Below are 22,382 nucleotides of genomic sequence, written 5' to 3' on the forward strand. Positions count from 1 at the left end.
ACAATCAAAAAGTTTGAGAATCTAGTCTGACCTCCTCTATTATCACAGGCTGCAGAATTTCATCCATTTACCCCTGTATTGAACCCTATGACCTTGTTTGTCTAACTCATAACTTGTGTTCATCTAAAGGATATCTTCGAGGAAGGCATCCAGTCTTGGTTTGGAGATAGCAGGAGAATCCACCACCTCCCTTGGGAGTTTGTTCCAGTGGTTAGTCATCCTAGCTGTTAAAAATGTGTGCCTCAGGTCCACATTTAGTTTGTCTGGTTTCAGTTTCAAGCCATTGGCTCTTCCATGCTTGAGAAAAGATCCCGTTAGTAGCTGGTATTTTGTCCCTGTGAAGGTGCTTGTTGTTATATCCTTGGGGGCAGCCGGTTTAGGAAGAAATCACTTGAGGCCAGACAGCAGACAGCTAACCAAACCACCATTTTATTTACAGACACAGAGAGCTCACTCAACCGGCTGAAGCTGGCTGAGCTAACCCATAATAATCTAACTCAGTTGCCATAGCAACAAAAACCATGACAACCAAATACACAACATATTCCTCCCCCCCAATAAGAAAATCCCCTAAATAAAAAACACACACTAGATTAGAGAAGGAGGGTAGACTGCCTCCATTCCCGGCTAAACCCTGGGGATTATTTTGCCCCATAACCGTGGGTTCGCCCTAGCTAGAGATCCAGCCGATGAGGAGGCCTTCTGTCTCTAGGTGGATTACGGCGAACATCTGGTGTTATTGCACCCAAAAGCACTAGGGGCTCAGGGTCCGCAGCACGAACGGGTGAGGAGGTGGTATCAGCTCGTGCTGGGCAAAGGGGTATCTCAGCCACCGGCAGTAATGGAGGAGAACAGTCAGGAACAGGTGACTCGTGATTCGGTGCCTCACCAGAAGAGGTGAAGTCAGACCCCGCAACTGCAGATGGGTCCTGAGGACTGGCATGACCTGGCAACAGCTGATCTAAATGTCGCCGCCAGGTAACATTCTCTGCAGTCCGGACTGTATAGGAAACAGGTCCTGTTTGAGTGATGACTGTGGCCGGGACCCATTTAGCTCTGGAAGTATAATTCCGAGCCAAAACTGGCTGTCCCAGGCTAAAGGTTCGGTCTTTTGCTCTGGGTGCCCGTCTGATGACTTGATATTGCTGCTGATGTTGCACAGTTTGTCGGGGTTCAGAAGGTTTCAGCAGATCAAAGCAAGTGCACAGCTGTCATCCCAACATTAGAAAGGCTGGGGATGCCTGGGTCGTAGCATGAGGGGTGTTTCTGTAGGAAAGTAAGAAGATATCCAGACGCTTTTGAATGGAGTGTTGTCCCCTTGCTGATTTCAAAGCGTTTTTCATTGTCTGCACAAATCTTTCAGCTAATCCGTTGGTGGACGGATGATATGGTGCTGACGTGATGTGGTGTATCCCATTTGCCTTCATAAAATTTTGAAACTCCTGAGAAACGAACTGCGGTCCGTTGTTGCTCACAAGTTATTCTGGCAGACCAAAACGACTAAAGAGTCCTCGTAGTTTTTGGATAGTACTCTCTGCAGAAGTGGACTGCATTATAGAGACTTCTGGCCATTTAGAATGGGCATCTATTGCCACCAAGAACATGCTTCCTTCAAGGGGGCCAGCAAAGTCAACGTGAATACGTTGCCACGGGTTTTCAGGCCAGTCCCATGGGTGTAGAGGTGCCCACTGGGGTGCATTCCTCACACCCTGACATGACATACAAGCTTTTGCCTTCTCTTCAATAGCGCTGTCCAATCCAGGCCACCAAAAATAGCTTCGTGCAATTTCTTTCATGCGCACTATTCCACAGTGACCGGAATGTAGCTGTTCTAACATCTGTGATCTTAGTGGTGGTGGAATAATGACACGTCTCCCCCACAACAAACAACCAGATTGGACCGATAACTCCATCCGTTTGGACATGTAGGGAACAAGGTCGGATGAGACCGGAGAGGTTTGTCGAGATTTTCCATGCATCACCAGGTCCATAACTTGGGACAATACTGGGTCAACGCGAGTTGCCTTCTTTATCTGAGTAGCAGTGATGGGTGTATTCTCTACCTGTTCAAAGTAGAAGATTTCCTTTTGGGCACTATCTTGATGTTTGACCGGCAAAAGCAACGTCGAGAGGCCATCTGCATTGCCGTTCAGAGTGGATTTCCGATATTTGATTTCATATGTGTGTGCTGAAAGTAACAATGCCCAACGTTGCATACGACTAGCAGCTAATGGGGGAATGCCAATGTAGGGTCCAAAAATTGACGTCAGAGGTCGATGGTCTGTAAGAAGAGTAAACTTTCACCCAAACATGTACTGATGAAACTTCCGAATTCCAAAAACAATTCCTAATGCCTCACGTTCGATTTGGGCGTAGTTAGTTTCTGCTTTGCTTAGAGTGCGTGAAGCAAAAGCAATAGGTCTCTCTTCTCCTGAAGGCATAATGTGTGACACGACTGCTCTCACTCCATAAGGGGAGGCATCGCAGGCCAATTGCAGGGGTAAGGATGGATCAAAGTGCGTTAGAACTTCAGAATTTAACAATGCATCCTTAGCTTTGTTAAATGCAACATCACAGGCTTCGGTCCACTTCCAGGCCTTGTTCTGCCCAAGGAGCTCATGAAGTGGTTTTAGCAGTGTGGCTAACTGTGAGATGAACTTTCCATAATAGTTCAGTAGTCCTAGAAATGAGCGCAGCTGGCTTACATTTCGTGGTGGGGGAGCCTCCACAATAGCTTTAACTTTTGCAGGGGCCTTATGAAGACCTGCAGAATTGATGATGTGTCCCAAATATTCAACAGAGGGCTTGAAGAATTCACACTTGTCTTTGCGAACTCATAGGCCATACTCTTCCAATCTTTGTAGGGTAGCTCTAAATTCTTTAAGTGATCCTTTTCATTTCTTCCAGTGACCAGGATATCATCCAGATAGCACTGAACTCCTGACAAGCCACACAAGATCTGGTCCATAGCTCTCTGGAACAGGGCGGGAGCCGATGTTATTCCGAAGGGTAGGCGACAGTATCGATAAAGCCCCTTATGAGTTACAATAGTCAACAGCTCTTGGGACTTTTCATCGACATGCATCTGTAAATATTTTTGACTCAGATCAATCTTACTGAACTTTTGTCCTCCAGCCAGGCCTGCGAAGAGGTCATCGATGCGGGGAAGCGGGTATTGCTCTGCACACAACACTGGGTTGACAGTGACTTTAAAATCACCGCAAATCCAGAGAGAGCCATCTTTCGTCACTATTGGAACGATAGGAGTGGCCCATGAGCTATGGGTAACTGGTATTAGGACTCCATTGGTGACCAGGCGCTCCAGGTCTGCTTCAACCTTTGGCCTGATGGCATATGGCACAGTTCGGGCTTTCAGATATTTTGGTGGACTGCCAGGTTTAATGTTCAATGTCACAGTGATTCCCTTCATACTTCCCAAATCATCTCCAAAAACAGCAGCATGTTTCCTTAGTATAGGGGTTAGACTGGTTTCTTCTTTAGTCATCCGGTGCACTTCTGCCCAGTTCAGTTGAATCTTCCCAAGCCAAGACCTACCCATTAAGGCTGGGTAGTTACCTCTCACCACAAACAGTGGCAATCTAGCCGCCTGTCCATTGAGCTCCACCTTAACATCAATAGTGCCCACCGTGGGCACAGCTTCTCCTGTATACGTCTTCAGAACAGTTTTTGTTGCCTTAAGCGGAAGATGCTGGAGCTTTTCTTTATACACATCTTAGAGACCAGCGAGACAGCTGCACCGGTGTCCAGTTCCATGCGTATAGGTTTGCCCTCCAATAAGGGGGTTACCCAGTAGTCATGTGAGCCCGCTGCCAAAGACAAAACATGCAGTGGCACTTCCTCTTGTGATGAGGTGTCTCCTTGATCATCCTGGGTCTGCTCTAGAGTATGCAAGGTTCCTCTTTTTGTCGGCCAGGCCACAGGCCTCTTTTTCTTTTGTTTACAGGCACACTCAATGTGTCCCTTTTTGCCACAGTGTCGACACACCAGGTCCTTACACCAGCATTCTGATGCCTGGTGTCCTGGCTTACCACAGCGGTAACATTCTTGACTCTGCACAGTTTTATGGGTCGGTTCTTGTGACACTTTTTGCACCCTAGGGGGTGCACCGATGTATTGTGCCTCCCTTGTAGCCAGTTCCATGGAGACAGCAATATCAACAGCCTTCTTTAAGGTAAGCTGAGCCTTGTCAGTAGGCGCTTCTGTATAGCTTCACTGTACAGGCCACACACTAACCTGTCACGCAGGGCATCATTTAACATTTTTTTAAATTCACAGTGTTCTGCTAGCTTTTTTAGAATGGCTACAAATTGTACAACTGTTTCATCTTCCTTTTGGTCTCTTTTGTGGAACCTATATCTTTCAGCAATTACCAGTGGTTTTTGGGAAAAATGGGACCCCAGGATTTCCACAATGTCACTGTAAGATTTAGTTGCTGGCTTAACAGGGTGTAGTAAGCTGTGTAGCAGGGAGTAGGTTTTAGCCCCTACAACAGTTAAGAATATTGGCACCTTCTTCGCTTCTGTAATGTCATTTGCAATAAAAAAAAGCTCAAAACGCTCAGTATACACATGCCACTGCTCTATATTCTCATCAAAAGGTTCCAGAGGCCTGGTCAGAGTAGCCATGATTTTAGTTTCACTTTCACAGTCAGTGCAAACAAGCAGCTTTTTGTTTGTTTGTTCTTTACCTTAACTTCTACTTCCTTCTGTTACTGGAGCAGAACCGGAGTCTCACCCTCATCGCCACTTGTTATATCCTTGGGGGCAGCCGGTTTAGGAAGAAATCACTTGAGGCCAGACAGCAGACAGCTAACCAAACTGCCATTTTATTTACAGACACAGAGAGCTCACTCAGCCGGCTGAAGCTGGCTGAGCTAACCCATAATAATCTAACTCAGTTGCCATAGCAACAAAAACCATGACAACCAAATACACAACACTTGTACACTGTCATCAAGTCAGCTCTCAGCCTTCCTTTTAGTAAGCTAAGCGGACTCAGCCCTTGAAGTCTGTCACTGTCGAGCATTTTCTCCAGCCCTTCAGTCATTTTTGTGGTTCTTTTCTGCACCCACTCCAATTTTTCAATCTAGGCACCAGACCTGGACGCAGTATTCCAGCATTGGTCTGCCATGCACAGACGTGAGATCACCTCCCTAGTTCTAGTCATTATGCCCCTGTTTATACAGCCCAGGGTATGTTGGAACCAAGAGAGGAGAAGAAAGACTTGGGTGTATTAGTCAGTCCCAGGATGACTGTGAGTCGCTGATGTGATGCGGCTGTGAACAAGGCACATGAGGTCCTAGAATGTGTTAGACAAGATAGGGAATCATTAATATCACTATACCAGGTACTGGTGAGACCTCCTCTGGCAAAATGTGTAAAATTCTGGTCAGTGCTATGCTAGAAAGAAGAATTCAGGCTGCAGAGAAGGGCTGCTAGGATGGTCAGGGCAATGGAGGGCCTGGCTTATGAGAAGACTGAAGGAGCTTGGCTGGTTTAGCCTAAGGCAAGGCAGGCTGAGCATGGATCGGATTGCTCTATAAATACATCAGGGGAGGAAAAACCAAGGGGAGAGATGAGCTCCTGAAGCTAAAGGACAGTGCTGGCACAAGAACAAATGGGGATGATTTTTTTAAAAGTACATCAGAAGCGGTCAGCCTACCAGACAATCACTGGAGCCACTGGACAATTGAGGTGCTAAAGGAGCACTCAAGGAAGATGAGGCTTTTGCATTGAGGCTAAATGAATTATTTGCATTGGTCTTCACTGTGGAGGATGTGAGGGAGATTCCAACACTGGAGCCATTCTTTTTAAGTGACAAATCTGAGGAACTGTCTCACACTGAGGTGTTGATAGACAGGGGCGACTATAGAAATTAGGCTGCCCCAAGCAGCGCGGTGCGCTGCGCCGCCATTCCCCAGTCCCGCGGCGGGTCCCCTCTTCCCGCGGCTCCGGTGGACCTGCCGCAGGTCCACCGGAGCCAAATGCCGCCCCCCCGGGAAAGGGCCGCCCCACGCGCCTGCTTGGCGCGCTGGGGTCTAGAGCCGCCCCTGTCGATAGAGGAGGTTTTGGAACAAACTGAAAAATTAAACAGGAATAAGTCACCAGAAACAGATGGGATTCACCCAGAAGTTCTAAAGTAAATCAAATATCAAATTGCAGAACTAATAACTATGGAATTTAACCTATGGCTTAAATCAGCCTCTGTACCAGATGACTGGCGAATAGCTAATGTGATGCTGATTTTCAAAAAATGTTTCAGAGGTGATCCTGGCAATGCAGGCCATTAAGCTGAACTTCAGTATCAAGCAAATTGGTTAAAACTGTTGTGAAGACCAGAATGATCAGACACATAGTTGAACATCGCAGTTAACTCACGCAATTAACTACTATTTTTTTGATTAATCACAGTTTTCACCACACTGTTAAACAATAATAGAATATCAACTGGAGCATATTAAATATTTTGGATGTTTTTCTTTGGATGTGTCTCCCAAAATCTGAGAGGGATGAGGTGTGGAGCATGCTTTCAAAAGTCTTAAAAGAGCAACACTCTGACGTGGAAACTAGAGAACCCGGAGCATCAAAAAGAAAATCAACCTTCTGCTGGTAGCAGCTGACTCAGATGATGAAAATGAATATGTGTCAGTCTGCTCTGTTTTGAATTGTTAGCAAGCAGAATCTGTCCGCAGCATGGAAGCATGTCCTCTTGAATAGAATCATAGAAGATTAGAGTTGGAAGAGACCTCCGGAGGTCATCTAGTCCAACCCCCCGCTCAAAGGCATGGTGAGAGAAGCATGAAAGAATATTTGAATCTTTAATACAGATGGCATAAAAATATCTTGTGACACCTTGGCTACAAAAGTGCCATGCAAACACCTGTTCTCACTTTCAGGTGATATTGTAACAAGAAACAGGCAGAATTATCTCCCATAAATGTAAACAAACTTGCCTGTTTGAGTGATTGGCTGAACAACAAGTACAAACACATTTGTTGGTCTCTAAGGCGCCGCGGGACTCCTCGTTATATTTGAAAATGTAGAAAACATCCAAAACTATTTAAATAAATGGTATTCTATTGTTTAACAGTGCGATTGATCACAATTAATTTTTTAATCGCTTCATAGCCCTATTTAATCCCCTCTTATTCTCCCATGTTAAACCTTATTCCCACTGTTCAGATTAAACAGTGTTTTGTTTCAAGAAGGCTGGTTGGTCACATGTCTCACTACTAGTCACAGACTCCCAAAGAGAAGAACCACAGGTGCCGAACCCATTCGGACCTGCTCTGCAAGCACAGTCAAATCGCAGTGTGCTGGAGCCCAGGGCCCACTCTGAGGGTGGGAGGATCGTGAGATTCCATCCCATGAGAAGGAAGGGTAGAGGTCATCAAATGAAGTTAATAGGTAGCAGGTTTGAAACCAACAAAAAAAAGTACTTTTTTCACACAATGAACAGTCAGCCTGTGGAACTCATTGCCAAGGGATGTTGTGAAGGCCAAAAATATAACTGGTTCAAGAAAAAGAATTAGATAAGATCCTGGAGATCAGGTCCAGCAGTGGCGATCAGCCAAGATGGGCAGGGATGTAACTCCATGCTCTAGGTTTCTCTGAATATCTGACTGCGAGAAGCTGGGGACAGACAACAGCAGATGGATCACTCGATAATTACCCAGTTCTGTTCATTTCTTCTGAAGTGTCTGCACCGGACACTGTCAGAAGACAGGACACTGGGCTACATGGACCATTGGTCTGACCCAATATGGCCTTTGTTATGTTCTTCATTTGTGCCACTGATGTATGAGCTGCCACAGACAAGCTGTTTCCAGGGCCACTCTGTGTTATAGAGCTGACGTAGCCACCCTAGCAGATGTCCAGGGCTGCTCAGTGTGGGAGACCAATGGGGGGCTAGTGATGCCATGTAGGGGTGTGATCCTCTAGCACGAGGCACAGAGGGTCATGGTTTGAACTAGAATGAAAAATTATGACCCAAACTGAAATGTTTCCTTTCCATGCATGTTTTGCCGTGAGTTTTCATAGAAAATGGATCATTGTTCTCTGAAAGCTCAGCTGCCATGATGCTGTCCAGCTGCAGGTGCCCGTATTCCCAAGAGAAACTGGAGGCTTTTCATCTACATGTCCCTCATAACATAAATGAAGGTTGCACTGATGGAGTCTATGGCTGCACTCTGGGTATGGAAAGCTCGAAACTTCCCAACCAGCCTATGGCTGGGGTATTGTGCCCATCTGCTAGTCTAACAAGCCTTCCCATCTCGGTGCAGCCTACTCCCCTCTATACAACACTCCTTCAGCAGATCCTGTGGGCAGTGGCTAATGTGACAGGCCCTGGTACCACACCTCTGATGAACCTGTGATAGCCGGGAGCTGGAGATGGTCCTAGAGCAGTTGTGGAGGCCCAGAGATTGGGGTGGGTGGGTCTAGCTACCACTGGATCACTGAAATCTGTGCATAACTCTGGACATCCTGGGTCCCCCTTTTCCTTCCTCAGGGAGAAGGGATGGGACCTCACTTCCTGGAACAATCTGAGCGAAGTTTCCATGTATGGAGCCTTGTAGAATCTCTCTTCCCTGGCCTGCACCCTGGGTTTGTAATGCTGGACATGGGGCTGCCGGGGAGAAATCTGGTGCTATATTATTATATTACATTTAATTTTATTTCAGCAAGACCACAGCTAGAACAATAGAAACAGTGACGAGAAGCCTGGATTCCAAAAACAGAGCCTGCAGCAGGGCTGGTGCTACAGTTCACTTGGGCAGCATCACCACCCATCTCCTGTGGTTTGGCCTCCTGCAATTTGCCATTGGCTCTGATAGGGTTAAAGCTGCTGCACAGGCCAAGTGGCCCCCAAGGGAATGTGCAAACATGCTTCATAAAGACAGTTCCCTCCATATCTGAACAGATACTGCCTGCTGCCCTGTAATCTCTCCGGTGGCTCCTGGTCCTTTATGGTGAAGATCTCTGTTAGCAGGAATTGGGTACATTGGCAAGTTTCACTATCTTTAAAATGCGAAGAGAAGGGTAAAGGCTGCAAGCTGGGTTTTTTGCAGATATTCTGTGCAGCAGCAGAGGACTCAGCTGGGCTGTCGGGATAACTCAGTGATGGGGCCGGAGGGCAGGCAGTGCTAGGTAGCTCAGGAACCCCTCCCTTACATCTGTCTATGCTTCATGGTGGGTTATTCAAACTACACAGAAACCTGACGTTCAAAACAAGCTCAGAGTCAGCATTTCTCAAGGGCTCCCATATCTAGAGGTGACGTGTGATCTGGGCCCGATCCTGCCAGGGACTGAGTGAGAGGAGACCTCACAGAATATCAGTGACTAGTTCCCAAATGGTCTTGGGTTTATTTGCTCCTGGAAATTTAAATGCATTTTCAAAGGGTTTATTCTCTGGTTCGACTGTGAAGGCAGGAATTCAGAGCTGTGTTTCTCTCTCGTAACAGGTCCAACAGGGCATATTTCTGTTTCCTGACTGGCTGAGGGCACCAGCACTTTTGCCCTGTAGAGACCCCTGAGAGTTCCAGGGCTATTGGCATCTCTGCCCCCTCTCTGGTCTCTGAGTGCCAGATGTCAGACCTTGGACCCTTCCCTCTCATGGGGTGAAATCCCACGATCCTCCCACCCTCAGACTGGGCTCTGGGCTACAGCACACTGCGAGTCGAATGTGCTTACTGAGCAGGTCTGAGTGGGTTCGGCACCTGTGGTTCTTCCCTTTGGGAGTCTGTGAATAGCGGTGAGATGAGTGACCAGCCAGCCTTCTGGAACCAAAATACTGTTTAATCTGAACAGTCGGAATAAAGTGTAACATGGGAGAATAATAATTTACAAACTAGGGAACTACAACCTAGATGGTGCTACTATAAAGTGGGTGCATAACTGGCTGGATAACTGTTCCCAGAGAGTAGTTATTAGTGGTTCACAGTCAAGATGGAAGGGCATAAAGGATGGGGTCCCACAGAGATTAGTTCTGGGTCTGGTTCTTTTCAATATCTTCATCAATGATTTAGAGAATGGCATACAAAATTCACTTATAAAGTTTGCAGATTATATGAAGATGGGAGGGGTTGCAAATGCTTTGGAGGATAGGATTATAATTCAGAATAATCCAGACAAACTGGAGAAATGGTCTGAGGTAAACAGGATGAAATTCAATAAGGACAAATGCAAAGTGCTCCACTTAGGAAGGAACAATCAGTTGCACACATACAAAATGGGAAATGACTGCCTAGGAAGGAGAACTGCGGAAAGGGATCTGGGGGTCATAGTGGAGGGTCGAGCCAATGTCCTCTCCCATTCCTACTGCCTGCACCAGGAGGTCATGAAGATGGCTTGTTCAGACATCACAGTCAACAGCACCTATGGCTTGTTCTTAATAGTCTTCACAGTGGGGTTGGACTCATTGTTCATTTTTCTGTGTTATGTGATGATCATCAAAACAGTGCTAAGCATTGCGTTCCGCGCAGAGCGCCTCAGGGCCCTGAACACCTGTGTCTCGCACCTCTGCGCCGTCCTGGTCTTCTATACATCATTGATCAGCCTGGCTGTGATACACAGCTGGTTTTCTACGGCACGGTGTGCACATTTAATTGCAAGTAGGGTTTTGCTTTTGCTCTTATTACAATGGATCTTTGGCTCATTCATGCAACAACAAACAAAAGACTCTAGAGAAAAACAAAGAAGCTGAAACTGATTCAAGTGAAGCCCCATCCACGTATATGTCAGTAAGTCCCACCCAGTAACCATGGGTGCCTTCCCACCTGCAAGCACAGAGACTGAGTGTAGAGAAGAAACTTTTCGGGAAAGAAGTTATAAGACAATAATTAGGGGAGTGTATCAAGCAGGATACATAATCCTAGAACCGTGAGCAGCACACCCACCCCAGAGTGCGTGGGGCAGTGCCTTCTGCCTCATAGTCTTGAATTCTACAACCAAAAGTTCCTTTACTGTGCCCCTCTCTGCTCTCTCAGCCCAACCCACTCACTGTGGTTGTCCCTGGTCAATGAGGACCCAGGGTTCCGAGGTGCCTCTGTGTGAGTTCACTCCCACCTCTGGAAGGAGGCACCTGACTTGCTCCACCATCTGAGCACTTGCCAGTCACAGGTTTCCTCTGCAGGCCATGCCGCCAGCCACAGGTCCTCTCCGCTAGCACCACCCCTGCCAGCCATGGTTCCTCTGCACTAGTCATCCCGCCAACCGCGGTTCCTCTCCGCTAGTTACCCTGCCAGCGGCTCATTCTGCTCTGGCCACTCACTACTCCTGCCAGCTGACTGTCAGTTCCCTTCTGCTGCCACCTGCCTCTCTGCTGTGACCTCGGCAGGTCAGTCTCTCAGTGACTGCTGCCTCATAGATACTTTCAGCTTGTAGGAGGCCAAGCAGAAATGCTGTCCCACCCCAAGTGATTCCAGCTCTCAGGTGAGAACTTAAAATAACAAAAGGCTCCTAATGGAGCCTATTTAGCTCTATCTTTGAACACTGGACAGGAACAAGTTAAATCAGACTGAGATCCCTTAGGTTAAACCTGTCCCCACCCTTCTCCCTTTCATAGGGCTCTGTCATTCTAGCCTCTAGCTTAGTGAGTTTCTTTTATCTCAGAGGGACTCACTACCCCTGCATTCAGTACTGCAGTGATTTGTAGCCCAGCACCAGCCAAAGCTGATCACTTTGAGCAACCCCACGCTATGGGCTGGATACCTAGGCAGAGTAGGTGTGTTTATATAAATACAGTTTGCTCCTGAAGTCTCTCCCCATCCCAGCCTGCTGTCAGGGAGAACTCACCCAGATCCTGCTTATACAGGCTGATGCACCGGTCGATATGCCGGGGTCTCCTATGACAGCAGGGAACTAGAATCATGGACCCAGGAGGTCCCTTCCCTGGGTCACATTAGCCCATTTTGAGTCACACTGGGAGCTCATGTGGAGTTGCTTGTTCACTGTGGCCCTGCTCCGTGCCTGGCCTATGGATTTGTCCCTGAATAGATTCAGGAGAAAGCACGACTCAGCGTTATTGTCTGGGAAAAGGAATTGTTCTTGGGCTCCTGTTTAGTTGTCACAGGAATTTAATTCCCTGAGTTCCTGGTAATCTCAGCATGCTGAGCTGCCAGCTGCTCCCTCCCCAACCACTAACCCCAGAGAGAAAGGATGGTTGAGGGGTTAAGGTGCTGGCCTGGGACTCAGAAGAACTGGCTTCAGTTCTAGGCTCTTCCACTGATTTCTTCTGTGACCTTGGGCAACTCACTTAGTCCCTCCATGCCATAAGCAACATGTGTTTTAATACGGCTCAATGTAGAGGTGTACATCTAGGAGCAAGACACGCAGGCCATCCTTACCGGATGTGGAACTGAGAGGCAGTGACTCTGAAAAAGACTTGGGGGTCATAATCACCTGAACACGAGCTCCCAGAGTGGTGCTATAGATAAAAAAGTGAGTGCAACCCAGGATGAACAAAGAGGGGAATCTCGAGTAGGGGCAGAGGGGTTATTTTACCTTTTCATTTGGCCCTGGTGTGAGCACTGCTGGGATCTCTGTCCAGTTCTGGTGTCTCCAGTTCAAGAAGGATGGTGATATATTAGAGAGGGGTCCAGAGAGCCCAGAGAATGATGAAAGGATTAGAAAACTTCCTAGTGAGAGACTCATGGTGCTCAGCCTGTTTAGCTTAACAAAGAGAAGGGGAAGGGGTGACTTGATCACAGTTTGAAAGTACCTGCATGAGAAACAATCATTTAACAATGGGCTCTTCAGTCTATCAGAGAAAGTTATAACAGGATACAATGGCTGGAAGTTGAAGCTAGAAAATTTAAACTGCAACTAAGGTGTAATTTTTTTTAACAATGAGGGTAATTAACCACTGGAACAATTTACCAAGGGCTCTGGTAGATTCTCCATCGCTGACAATTGTTAAATCAAGGCAGGAGGTTGTTCTAACAGCACTGCTCTAGGAGTTATTTTGGGGGCAGGTCTCTGGCCTGTGCTATACAGGGGGCTGGACTAAAGGATCACAATGGTGGCTTCTGGCCTGGGGATCTGCCCAGTGGTGTTAGTAGCACGGCCCTGCCGCACAGGGTGTGGTACTGATAACATGTTACAGATTGAAAGGTGCTCAGACACTACAGTAATTGTACCCAGAGCTAAGTGCCGTAGGGAGATTTCAGCTCTGTGTGCCCTATGGGGACAATTTGGGGCACTGGGTGGAGAACCTGAACCCTTCCAACCCTCCCTGGTGATGAGGCCTGTCATCAGCACAGCCCCCTTTGACGAGGGAGTTCTGGGCCCCTCCTGCAGCTGGGCAGTCAGAGGGGGAACCAGGACGTGCCTTCGGAGAGCAAAGGATCTAGAGAGCGTTGCCTGGCTGAACAGAGCCCTGCTGGGCTGCCCCTCGCTCCGATCCTGACTCTCACCCCCTCCATGAGCAGTGAGAGCTGCTCTAGCACTGGAGATAGACCTCACACTCTGCATCCAGATTTCCATCATCACCGAGCTTGGGGGTAGCTGGATCTAGGGGAGGGGGCTGTTTGGGTCCCCTAGTGAACTAGCAGCAGGCATTTCGAGCTGGGCTTGGGTCACGCCCCTTTCTATTAAGAATGTGCAAGGCCTTGCTTAGCCGCTGTGTGCATGTCTCATACCTGAGCAAGAGGAGGAGACCCTCGGAGCACTGTTATGTCCGTCTGTCTGTGTTTGAATTTGAAGAACTACAGAGAAGGGCGACAAAAATGTTTAGGGGTATGGAACCACTGCCATATGACTCATTGCCAAAGGGTGTTGTGAAGGCCAAAAGTATAACTGGTCCAAAAAAAGAATTATATAAATTCCTGAAGGATAGCTCCATCATTGGCTAGTGGTCAGGGATGCAGCTCCATGACAGCTGGAAGCAAACAGGTGATAGATAACTCAATAATTGCCCTGCTTTGTTCATTCCCTCTGAAGTATCTGCATGGGCCATTGTCAGAAGACAGGACACTAGTCTAGAATGACCAACTGTGGCCATTCTTATGTTCATTAATTGTTCCACTGATATAGGGGCTGCTGCAGAGAGGCCATTTCCACAGCCTCCCTCTCGTTATAGAGCTGGCGTAGCCACCCTAGCAGACATCCAAGGTCTGCTCAGTATAGGAGACTGATGCGGGGCTAGTGCTGCCACCTAGTGGTGTGGTCCTGTAGCACACGGGAGACAGGCTCATGATTTGAGCTAGAGCTATGCTGGAAGAGAGAGCTTCCCCCGCCCCCCTGAAAAATTTTGACACAAACTAAAATGTTTCCTTTTCATCCATTTTTTGGGGTGAGTTTTCATAGAAAACAGATAATTTTTCTCTGAAAACTCTGCTGCCATGATGCTGCCCAGCTGCAGCTGCCTGGATCCCCAAGAGAAATTGGAGGCTTTTCATCTGCCTCATAACATAAATGAAGGTGGCACTGACGGAGTCTCTGGCTGCACTCTGGGTATGGAAAGGTTGAAACCTCCTGACCAGTCTGTGGCTGGGGTATTGTGCCCATCAGCTACTCTAACCAGCCTTCCCATCTCTGTGCAGCCCCCGCCACCCTGTACAAGGCCCCTTCAGCAGATCCTGTGGGCAGTGGCTGCTGTGACAGACCCTGGTAGCACCTCTCTGATGATCCTGTGCTAGCAGGGAGCTGGAGATGGTCCTAGAGCAGTTGCGGAAGCGCAAAGATTGTGGGTGGGTGGGTCTAGCTACCAGGGATCACTGAGATCTGTGCATAACTTTGGGGTTCCCTGGATCCTGTGGCCCACTGTTTATTCCTCAGGGAGAAGGGAAGGGACCTCCCTTACTGGAATGATCCAAGGGAAATTTCCCTGTAGGGAGCCTCGTAGGATCTCCCTTCCCTGGCACTCATTATGGGTTTGTAATGCAGGACAGGGGACTGCCAGTGAGAAATCTGGTCCTATGTTTATTATTATTATTGTTAATTTACTTATTTATTAATTTTATGATGGAAAGCTCACAGCTGTGACAGCATCATCATTACAACTCAGCCGCCCCCGAGGTAGCCCTGTGACTAATCAGAACCATAGAAACAATGATGAGACGCCCGGATTCCAGGACTTGAGCCTGCAGCAGGGCTGGCGCCGCAGTACAGTTGGGTAGCATCACCCCACATCCCCTGTGATTTAGCCTCTTGCAGTTTGCCATTGGCTGTCATGGGGTTAGAGCTGGTGCACACTGAGCCAAGCAGCTGAGGTTCCCTGATGCCCAAGTAGCCCCCAAGGGAATGTGCAGACATGCTTCATAAAGGCAGATGCCTCCCTGTCTGAACAGATACTGCCTGCTGCCTGTACAATATCTCTGATGACTCCTTGTCCTTTACCGTGAAGACCTCTGGTGTCAGCGGCTCCTCTTCTAGCAGGAATTGGGTACGTTGGCAGGTTTCACTATCTTTAAAACGCAAAGAGAAGGGTAAAGGCTGGAAGCTGGGTTTTTTGCAGATGTTCTGTGCAGTGGCAGAGGACTCAGCTGGGCTGTCGGGGTGACTCAGTGACAGGGCTGGAGAGCAGGCAGCATTAGGTAAATGGGGAACCCCTCCCTTACATTTGTCCATGCTCCACGGTGGGCTGTTCAAGCAACAGAGAAGTCTTAGATTGAAAGCGACCTCAAAATGTTAAAACCCTGATGCCCCAAGTCAAGGTTTCTCAAGGAGTCCCATTTCTAGAGGTGCCGTGTGATCTGGACACAATCCTGCCAGGGGCTGAGCGAGATGAGACCCCACAGAATATCTGTGACTAATTCCCAAATCACCCCAGGTTTATTTGCTGCTGGAAATTTTATCAACAAATGCATTTTCAAAGTTTTTATTCTCTGGATCGATTGTGAACACAGGAATTCAGAGCCGCATTGCTCTGGGGAAAAGATCTGGTAGGGCTTATTTCTGTTTCCTGACTGGCTGAGGGCTTCAACATTTCTGCCCTCTTGTAATAGTGGTTGTATGTAATGTATGCCAACTTCTCTTACAGGAGCATGGTGAAGAATATGCACACTCAACTGGATATTAGTGTAAACCTAGTGTTTGCATATTCACCCACTTGTGTCACCATCCCCTCCTCTGCCCAGCTGAAGTAACTGTCTGTTTTAACTTGTAACTTACCAAAAAATATCTACAGACATTTGCACGGGGACAGGATGCAGGTCCTGTGAGGGTGACGGGAAGCTTGTAGGATGATCAAACTCTCTGGAGTCAGGCTACAGTGGCCAGGCCAAGCACTTCAGCTTCTCGTGAAGGGATTCTTGGGGTCAGAGTTTATCACCAGGAACCTTAGTTAAGGGAAAATTAATAGAACCTGGTTCTCAGGGCCGGCTCCAGATTTTCTGCCACCCCAAGCAGTGGGGAAAAAAAAAAGCCGATCGGCGGCACTTCGGCAGCAGCTCAGTCACGCCGCTCCATTCTTCGGCGGCAGTTTGGCGGCGGGTCCTTCGCTCCCTCTCTTCCTCTTCAGTGGCACCTCAAAGAGGAAGAGAGGGACTGACAGACCCGCTGCCAAATTCCCGCCAAAGACCCGGACGGGCCACCCCAATAGCGGACGGAGAGCCACCCCTTTGTAATGGCCGCCCAAAGCACCTGCCAGTTCTGATCAAAATTACACATGTAAATCTGGAATAAGGGAGTGGAAGTCAATTTTTATTTAATTAATTAAATAAAGTGCCAGGCCAAGCACTTCAGCTTCTCATGAAGGGAACCTTAGTTAAGGGAAAATTAATAAAGCCTGGTTCTCAGGGCCGGCTCCAGATTTTCTGCCACCCCAAGCAGTGGGGAAATAAAAGCCGATTGGCGGCACTTCGGCAGCCGCTCAATCACGCCGCTCCATTCTTCGGCGGCAGTTTGGCGGTGGGTCCTTCGCTCCCTCTCTTCCTCTTCAGTGGCACTTCGGCGGCAGCTCAAAGAGGAAGAGAGGGACTGACGAACACGCCGCCGAATTCCTGCCGAAGACCCAGACGGGCCGCCTCAATAGCGGACGGAGAGCCGCCCCTTTGTAATGGCCGCCCCAAGCACCTGCCAGTTCTAATCAAAATTCCACATGTAAATCTGGAGTAATGCAGTGGAAGTCCATTTTTATTGAATTAAGAACCTGGACCTAAGAATTTATCCCATGTACTGCAAACAGGCAGTGGCATAATTTGAACTCACAGGAGTGGAGCAAATAAAGAATATATATAATGAGGCAATGAAACACATTTATAAATAGCTTCAGTGCAGCACAGAAAAATATAATGACTGTTTTCACTATGCACTTGTCATGTGTCATGGTACAATGGGCCACACTCAGGAGTTAAGAGCCAGAAAGGGTGTCTGTGTGAAGGTCACAATTGTAAAATCACACAGTGCTTGCGTAGCCTGCGGCACTCCCAGCAACAAGATATCAAAGGGGCCAAGAGCTTAGCAGGATTCAAAGTGTGATAGGATGTTTATATGAGTAACCAGATAATTACAGTCATGAGGATTTTTAAAAAATGAGTCTTGGAAGGGCTATACACTTTCTTGTTTCACAGAAAATATGTCTAACTAGTGGATGTCAGGGGGAAACTTTCCTTAGGAGCAGGTTATTCATAGCTGCCTATTGCAGGGCTTCTTCCACCTTCCTCTGCAGCATCTGGAATTGGCCACTGGATATTGGGCTAGATGGACTGCAGGTCTGATCCAGTCTGGCAGTGCCTATCTTCCTATCCTTGGATCCAAGGGTATGTTTTTGCAGATCTACACTGAGCTTCTGGGAGTCTCTAGACTTGTGCTGAGAGCAGAAAGATGTCTCGCTAAGTATTATCTAGTCTCCTGTTCTTTTTCCTTTCAGGAAGGAAAGTTCAGAACTCCTTGGACCTGCCCAGTACATTATGTCAGCTGTCAATTACACCAAATTCAACTCTGCAGTGTTCCTTCTCACCGGGATACCTGGGCAGGAAGACGTCCATCTTTGGATCTCTATCCCCTTCTGCTTAATGTATGTTATTTCGATAGTAGGAAATTCAGTCATTCTGTTCATTATAAAAACAGTTCCAAGCCTCCATGAGCCCATGTACATTTTCCTTTCCATGTTGGCAGTCACAGACCTTGGCTTATCGATAGTCACCATGCCGACGATACAGGGCATATACTTGTTTAACTCTAGGGAGATCAGCCTGGATGCCTGTTTTGCCCAGCTGTTCTTCATCCACTCGCTTCAGTGCATTGAATCCTCCATGCTTTTGTTGATGGCCTTTGACCGCTTCATTGCCATCCGTAACCCACTGAGATATTCCTCCATCCTAACTCCACCGAGAATAGCCAAGATGGGACTGGTGGCTGTTCTAAGATCAGTGGCCGTAATACTCCCGCTCCCCATTCTCCTGAAACGGTATCCATATTGTCGAGACAATGTCCTCTCCCATTCGTACTGCGTGCACCAGGAGGTCATGAAGATGGCTTGTTCGGATATCACAGTCAGCAGCATCTATGGCTTGTGTGCTACACTGTTAACAGTGGGGTTGGACTCGCTGCTCATCTTCCTCTCTTATGTAATGATCCTCAAAACAGTGCTGAGCATCGCGTCCCAAGTGGAGTGCCTGAGGGCCCTGAACACCTGCGTCTCCCATCTCTGCGCCGTCCTGGTCTTCTACATACCAGACATTGGCCTGGCCGTGACACACAGATTCGGGAATAGCTCTTCTCATTTGCTTCAAATGGTCCTGGGCTATTTCTACCTGCTGGTCCCACCCCTGATCAATCCAATCGTGTACAGCGTGAAAAGCAAACACCTTCGTGAGAGGATAATCAGGGCATTTGTGAAGTGAAGGGTCAGTTCATCCCTCATTTCCAAGGCTGGATACAGGGAAACAAAAAACACAGCCACCTATTCCATGTTGGATCCTCTTCCCATGAGGTCCCTCCCTCTGCCATTTCTCCAGGCTGGTAGCGAGAGCCAGGCTGCGGTATGAGCTGCCCAGAGAGCCAGAGCCACTGTGAGGAGCCCCAGACAGACCCTCCACCTTTTACGCCCCCATCCAGGATGTACAACTCAGGGAAAGTGGAGAGTCCAGGGTTCCCCACAGCAACCTGTGCTCCTGGAGCAGCTCTTACCATGGCCCAAGTCTGGCCTGGCTGGGAGGCGGAGCATCGGAGGAAGTGGAGGAGCAGGGGGCAGGGCTTAGTGGGAAGAGATGGGACGGGGATGGGGCTTCAGGGGAAAAAGAGGAATAGGGATGTGGGTAGTTTGAACTAATGCTGGCCCCAGCTAGCCGGGTGGTGGGGGGCTCCTGAGTTAAGGAAGAGGATAGGGCTGGGGGTTAGGAGACCTTGTGTTTTGGAGAAGACTGAATTAATGTGACCCCAAAGAGGGGGCTGGCTTGAGGGAAGCCCTGTGACTCCAGCACCTTGGTGTCTGTGGCAGCAGTCTGAGGGCAAAGGTCAGTTTCACAGGTTGGCCCTGTAACATGGAGATGGCTGAACACTATGGTGACTGGCCCAGGCTCACACAGGTTTCAGCACAGGCTGCTTCCACAAGAAAGGGGCAAACAGATGATACAATGATCTCAGGGACACAGGAAAACTGGGCTGGGTCCCAAGAGCTCTTTGGCTTCCCAAAAGAATGTAAGTTGGGCCAGTTCTAGTCTCCAGAGCAAAACCTGCCTAGCTTAGCTCATAGTGATACATGAGATAGATGAGTGTAGACATGCGACAGCTGCCTGGTATTTTATAACCATTTTCTCCAATGCTTTGTGCTGTTTGTGAATAAACCTACTAGTTTTAAGGAGCCTGGGGGTGACTGTACAGGCTCTGGTAAGGGAATGGATTGAGGTGTCCAGTCAGACCTGTTTGGTGATCAGCGTTTTATAGACATGGGGGGTTGTTCCCAGCTCGAAGACTGGGACAATTGTGAGATTCCCCCCAAAACAGGAAAGGACCTGGTTTAGAGGGTAAAGAGACCATATATCCTAGTTTTACTGTGACAATCCAGGTTCTTGTTGGCCAGCATCTACCCTTGAGTGCCCATCAGAGTTCAGAGGAGCAACTTGTTCAAGTTGGATCCAACATAACGATCCACTCAAGACAATGATTCATAGAGTCATAGAATTTAAGGCCAGAAAGAGCCATTAGATCATTTACTCCAGAGGTTCTCACACTGAGAGGTGGGCCCCCCTGGGGTGTGCAGAATGTATTCCGGTGTGTGGGGGGGGGGATGAGAAGCTTTAGGGTAAAAACCAGACTGTGAACATTTTACCCACAAAAGTGAATAAGTAGCAAAGCTGATTTCTCCAGACACATCCAGTCCTCAGACGGCGCTGTGTGTTTGACTCTAGGTGGCGCTGTGCACGTTGATTGATTTCTGTTAAGTTTGCACAGCATGATACAAAGTTGGTGCCATCTGTATGTGAATCCGTTGGCTACGGCACGGTGTGCACATTTCATTGTAAGCAGGGGCCACAATCGCAGTTTTGTTTTGCTATAATTACAGTGGATCGTTGGATCATTCATGCCACAGGAAAAAAACCACAACTGATTCAAGTGAAGCCCCGCCCCCGCATGTATCAGTATATTCATTTTTGTGGCGGTGTGTGTGTGTGGGGGGGGCATACACTCTTACAGACGCAAAGAAGTGAGGGCACAATCAAAAAGTTTGAGAATCTAGTCTGACCTCCTCTATTATCGCAGGCTGCAGAATTTCATCCATTTACCCCTGTATTGAACCCAGTGACCTTGTTTGACTAACTCATAACTTGTGTTCATCTAAAGGATATCTTCCAGGAAGGCATCCAGTCTTGGTTTGGAGATAGCAGGAGAATCCACCATCTCCCTTGGGAGTTTGTTCCAGTGGTTAGTCATCCTCGATGTTAAAAATGTGTGCCTGAGGTCCACATTTCATTTGTCTGGTTTCAGTTTGAAGCCATTGGCTCTTCCATGCTTGAGAAAAGATCCCGTTAGTAGCTGGTATTTTGTCCCTGTGAAGGTGTTCTCAGCCTTCCTTTTAGTAAGCTAAGCAGACTCATCCCTTGAAGTCTGTCACTGTCCAGCATTTTCTCCAGCCCTTCAGTCATTTTTGTGGCTCTTTTCTGCACCCACTCCAATTTTTCAATCTAGACACCGGACCTGGACGCAGTATTCCAGCATTGGTCTCCACAATGCCATGCACAGACATGAGATCACCTCCCTAGTTCTAGTCATTATGAAGACCAGAATGATCAGACACATAGTTGAACATCGCAGTTAACTCACGCAATTAACTACTATTTTTTTGATTAATCACAGTTTTCACCACACTGTTAAACAATAATAGAATATCAACTGGAGCATATTAAATATTTTGGATGTTTTTCTACATTTTCAAATCTATTGATTTCAGTTACAACCCAGAATACAAAGTGTACAGAGCTCACTTTATATTATTATTTTTTATTACAAATATTCGCACTGTAAAAAAGACAAACAAAAGAAATACTGTAATATTTTTCAATTTATCTCATACAAGTACTGTAGTGCAATTTCTTTATCCTGAACGTGCAGCTTACAAATGTAGATTATTTGTGTTACAGAACTGCACTCAAAAACAAACCAATGCAAAACTTTTAGACCCCACAAGTCTACTCAGTCCTACTTCTTGTTCAGCCAACTGCTCAGACAAACAAATGTGTTTACATTTATAGGAAATAATGCTGCCTGCACTTCTTATTTACAATGTCACCTGAAAGTGATAGCAGATATTTACATGCCAGATATGCTAAACATTCCTATGCCCTTTCATGCTTCAGTCCCCATTCCAGAGGCCATGCTTCCATGCTGAATTACATTTGTGACTGAACACCTTATGGGAGAATTGCATGTCTCCTGCTCTGTTTTACCTGCATTTTGCCATATATTTCATAATATAGCAGTCTCGGATGATGACCCAGCACATGTTTTTCAATTTAAGAACACTTTCACTGCAGATTTGACAAAATGCAAAGAAAGTACCAATGTGAGACTTCTAAAGATAGCTATAGCACTCGACCCCAGGTTTAAGAATCTGAAGTGTCTCCCAAAATCTGAGAGGGATGAGGTGTGGAGCATGTTTTCAAAAGTCTTAAAAGAGCAACACTCTGACGTGAAAACTAGAGAACCCGGAGCATCAAAAAGAAAATCAACCTTCTGCTGGTAGCACCTGACTCAGATGACGAAAATGAATATGTGTCAGTCTGCTCTGTTTTGAATTGTTAGCAAGCAGAATCTGTCCGCAGCATGGAAGCATGTCCTCTTGAATAGAATCATAGAAGATTAGAGTTGGAAGAGACCTCAGGATGTCATCTAGTCCAACCCCCCGCTCAAAGGCATGGTGAGAGAAGCATGAAAGAATATTTGAATCTTTAATACAGCTGGCATAAAAATATCTTGTGACAC

At 47.4% G+C, this 22,382-nt stretch overlaps 1 protein-coding gene across 1 annotated transcript in view; it reads left to right on the top strand.

The window, feature by feature from the left end:
• Positions 1 to 18,805, top strand: part of LOC123374245 (olfactory receptor 51G2-like) — a 40,113-nt gene extending 21,308 nt beyond the window's left edge. Inside the window, exon 2 of the mRNA XM_045023998.1 lies at positions 17,830 to 18,805. Within this exon, the coding sequence (XP_044879933.1) occupies positions 17,870 to 18,805 (936 nt within the window). The 5' untranslated portion in view covers positions 17,830 to 17,869. The remainder of the gene's footprint in view (positions 1 to 17,829) is intronic.
• The last annotated feature ends 3,577 nt before the right edge of the window (positions 18,806 to 22,382 follow it).

This window comes from Mauremys mutica, chromosome 1 (assembly GCF_020497125.1).
Source record: "Mauremys mutica isolate MM-2020 ecotype Southern chromosome 1, ASM2049712v1, whole genome shotgun sequence".
NCBI classification, from domain to species: Eukaryota; Metazoa; Chordata; order Testudines; family Geoemydidae; genus Mauremys; species Mauremys mutica.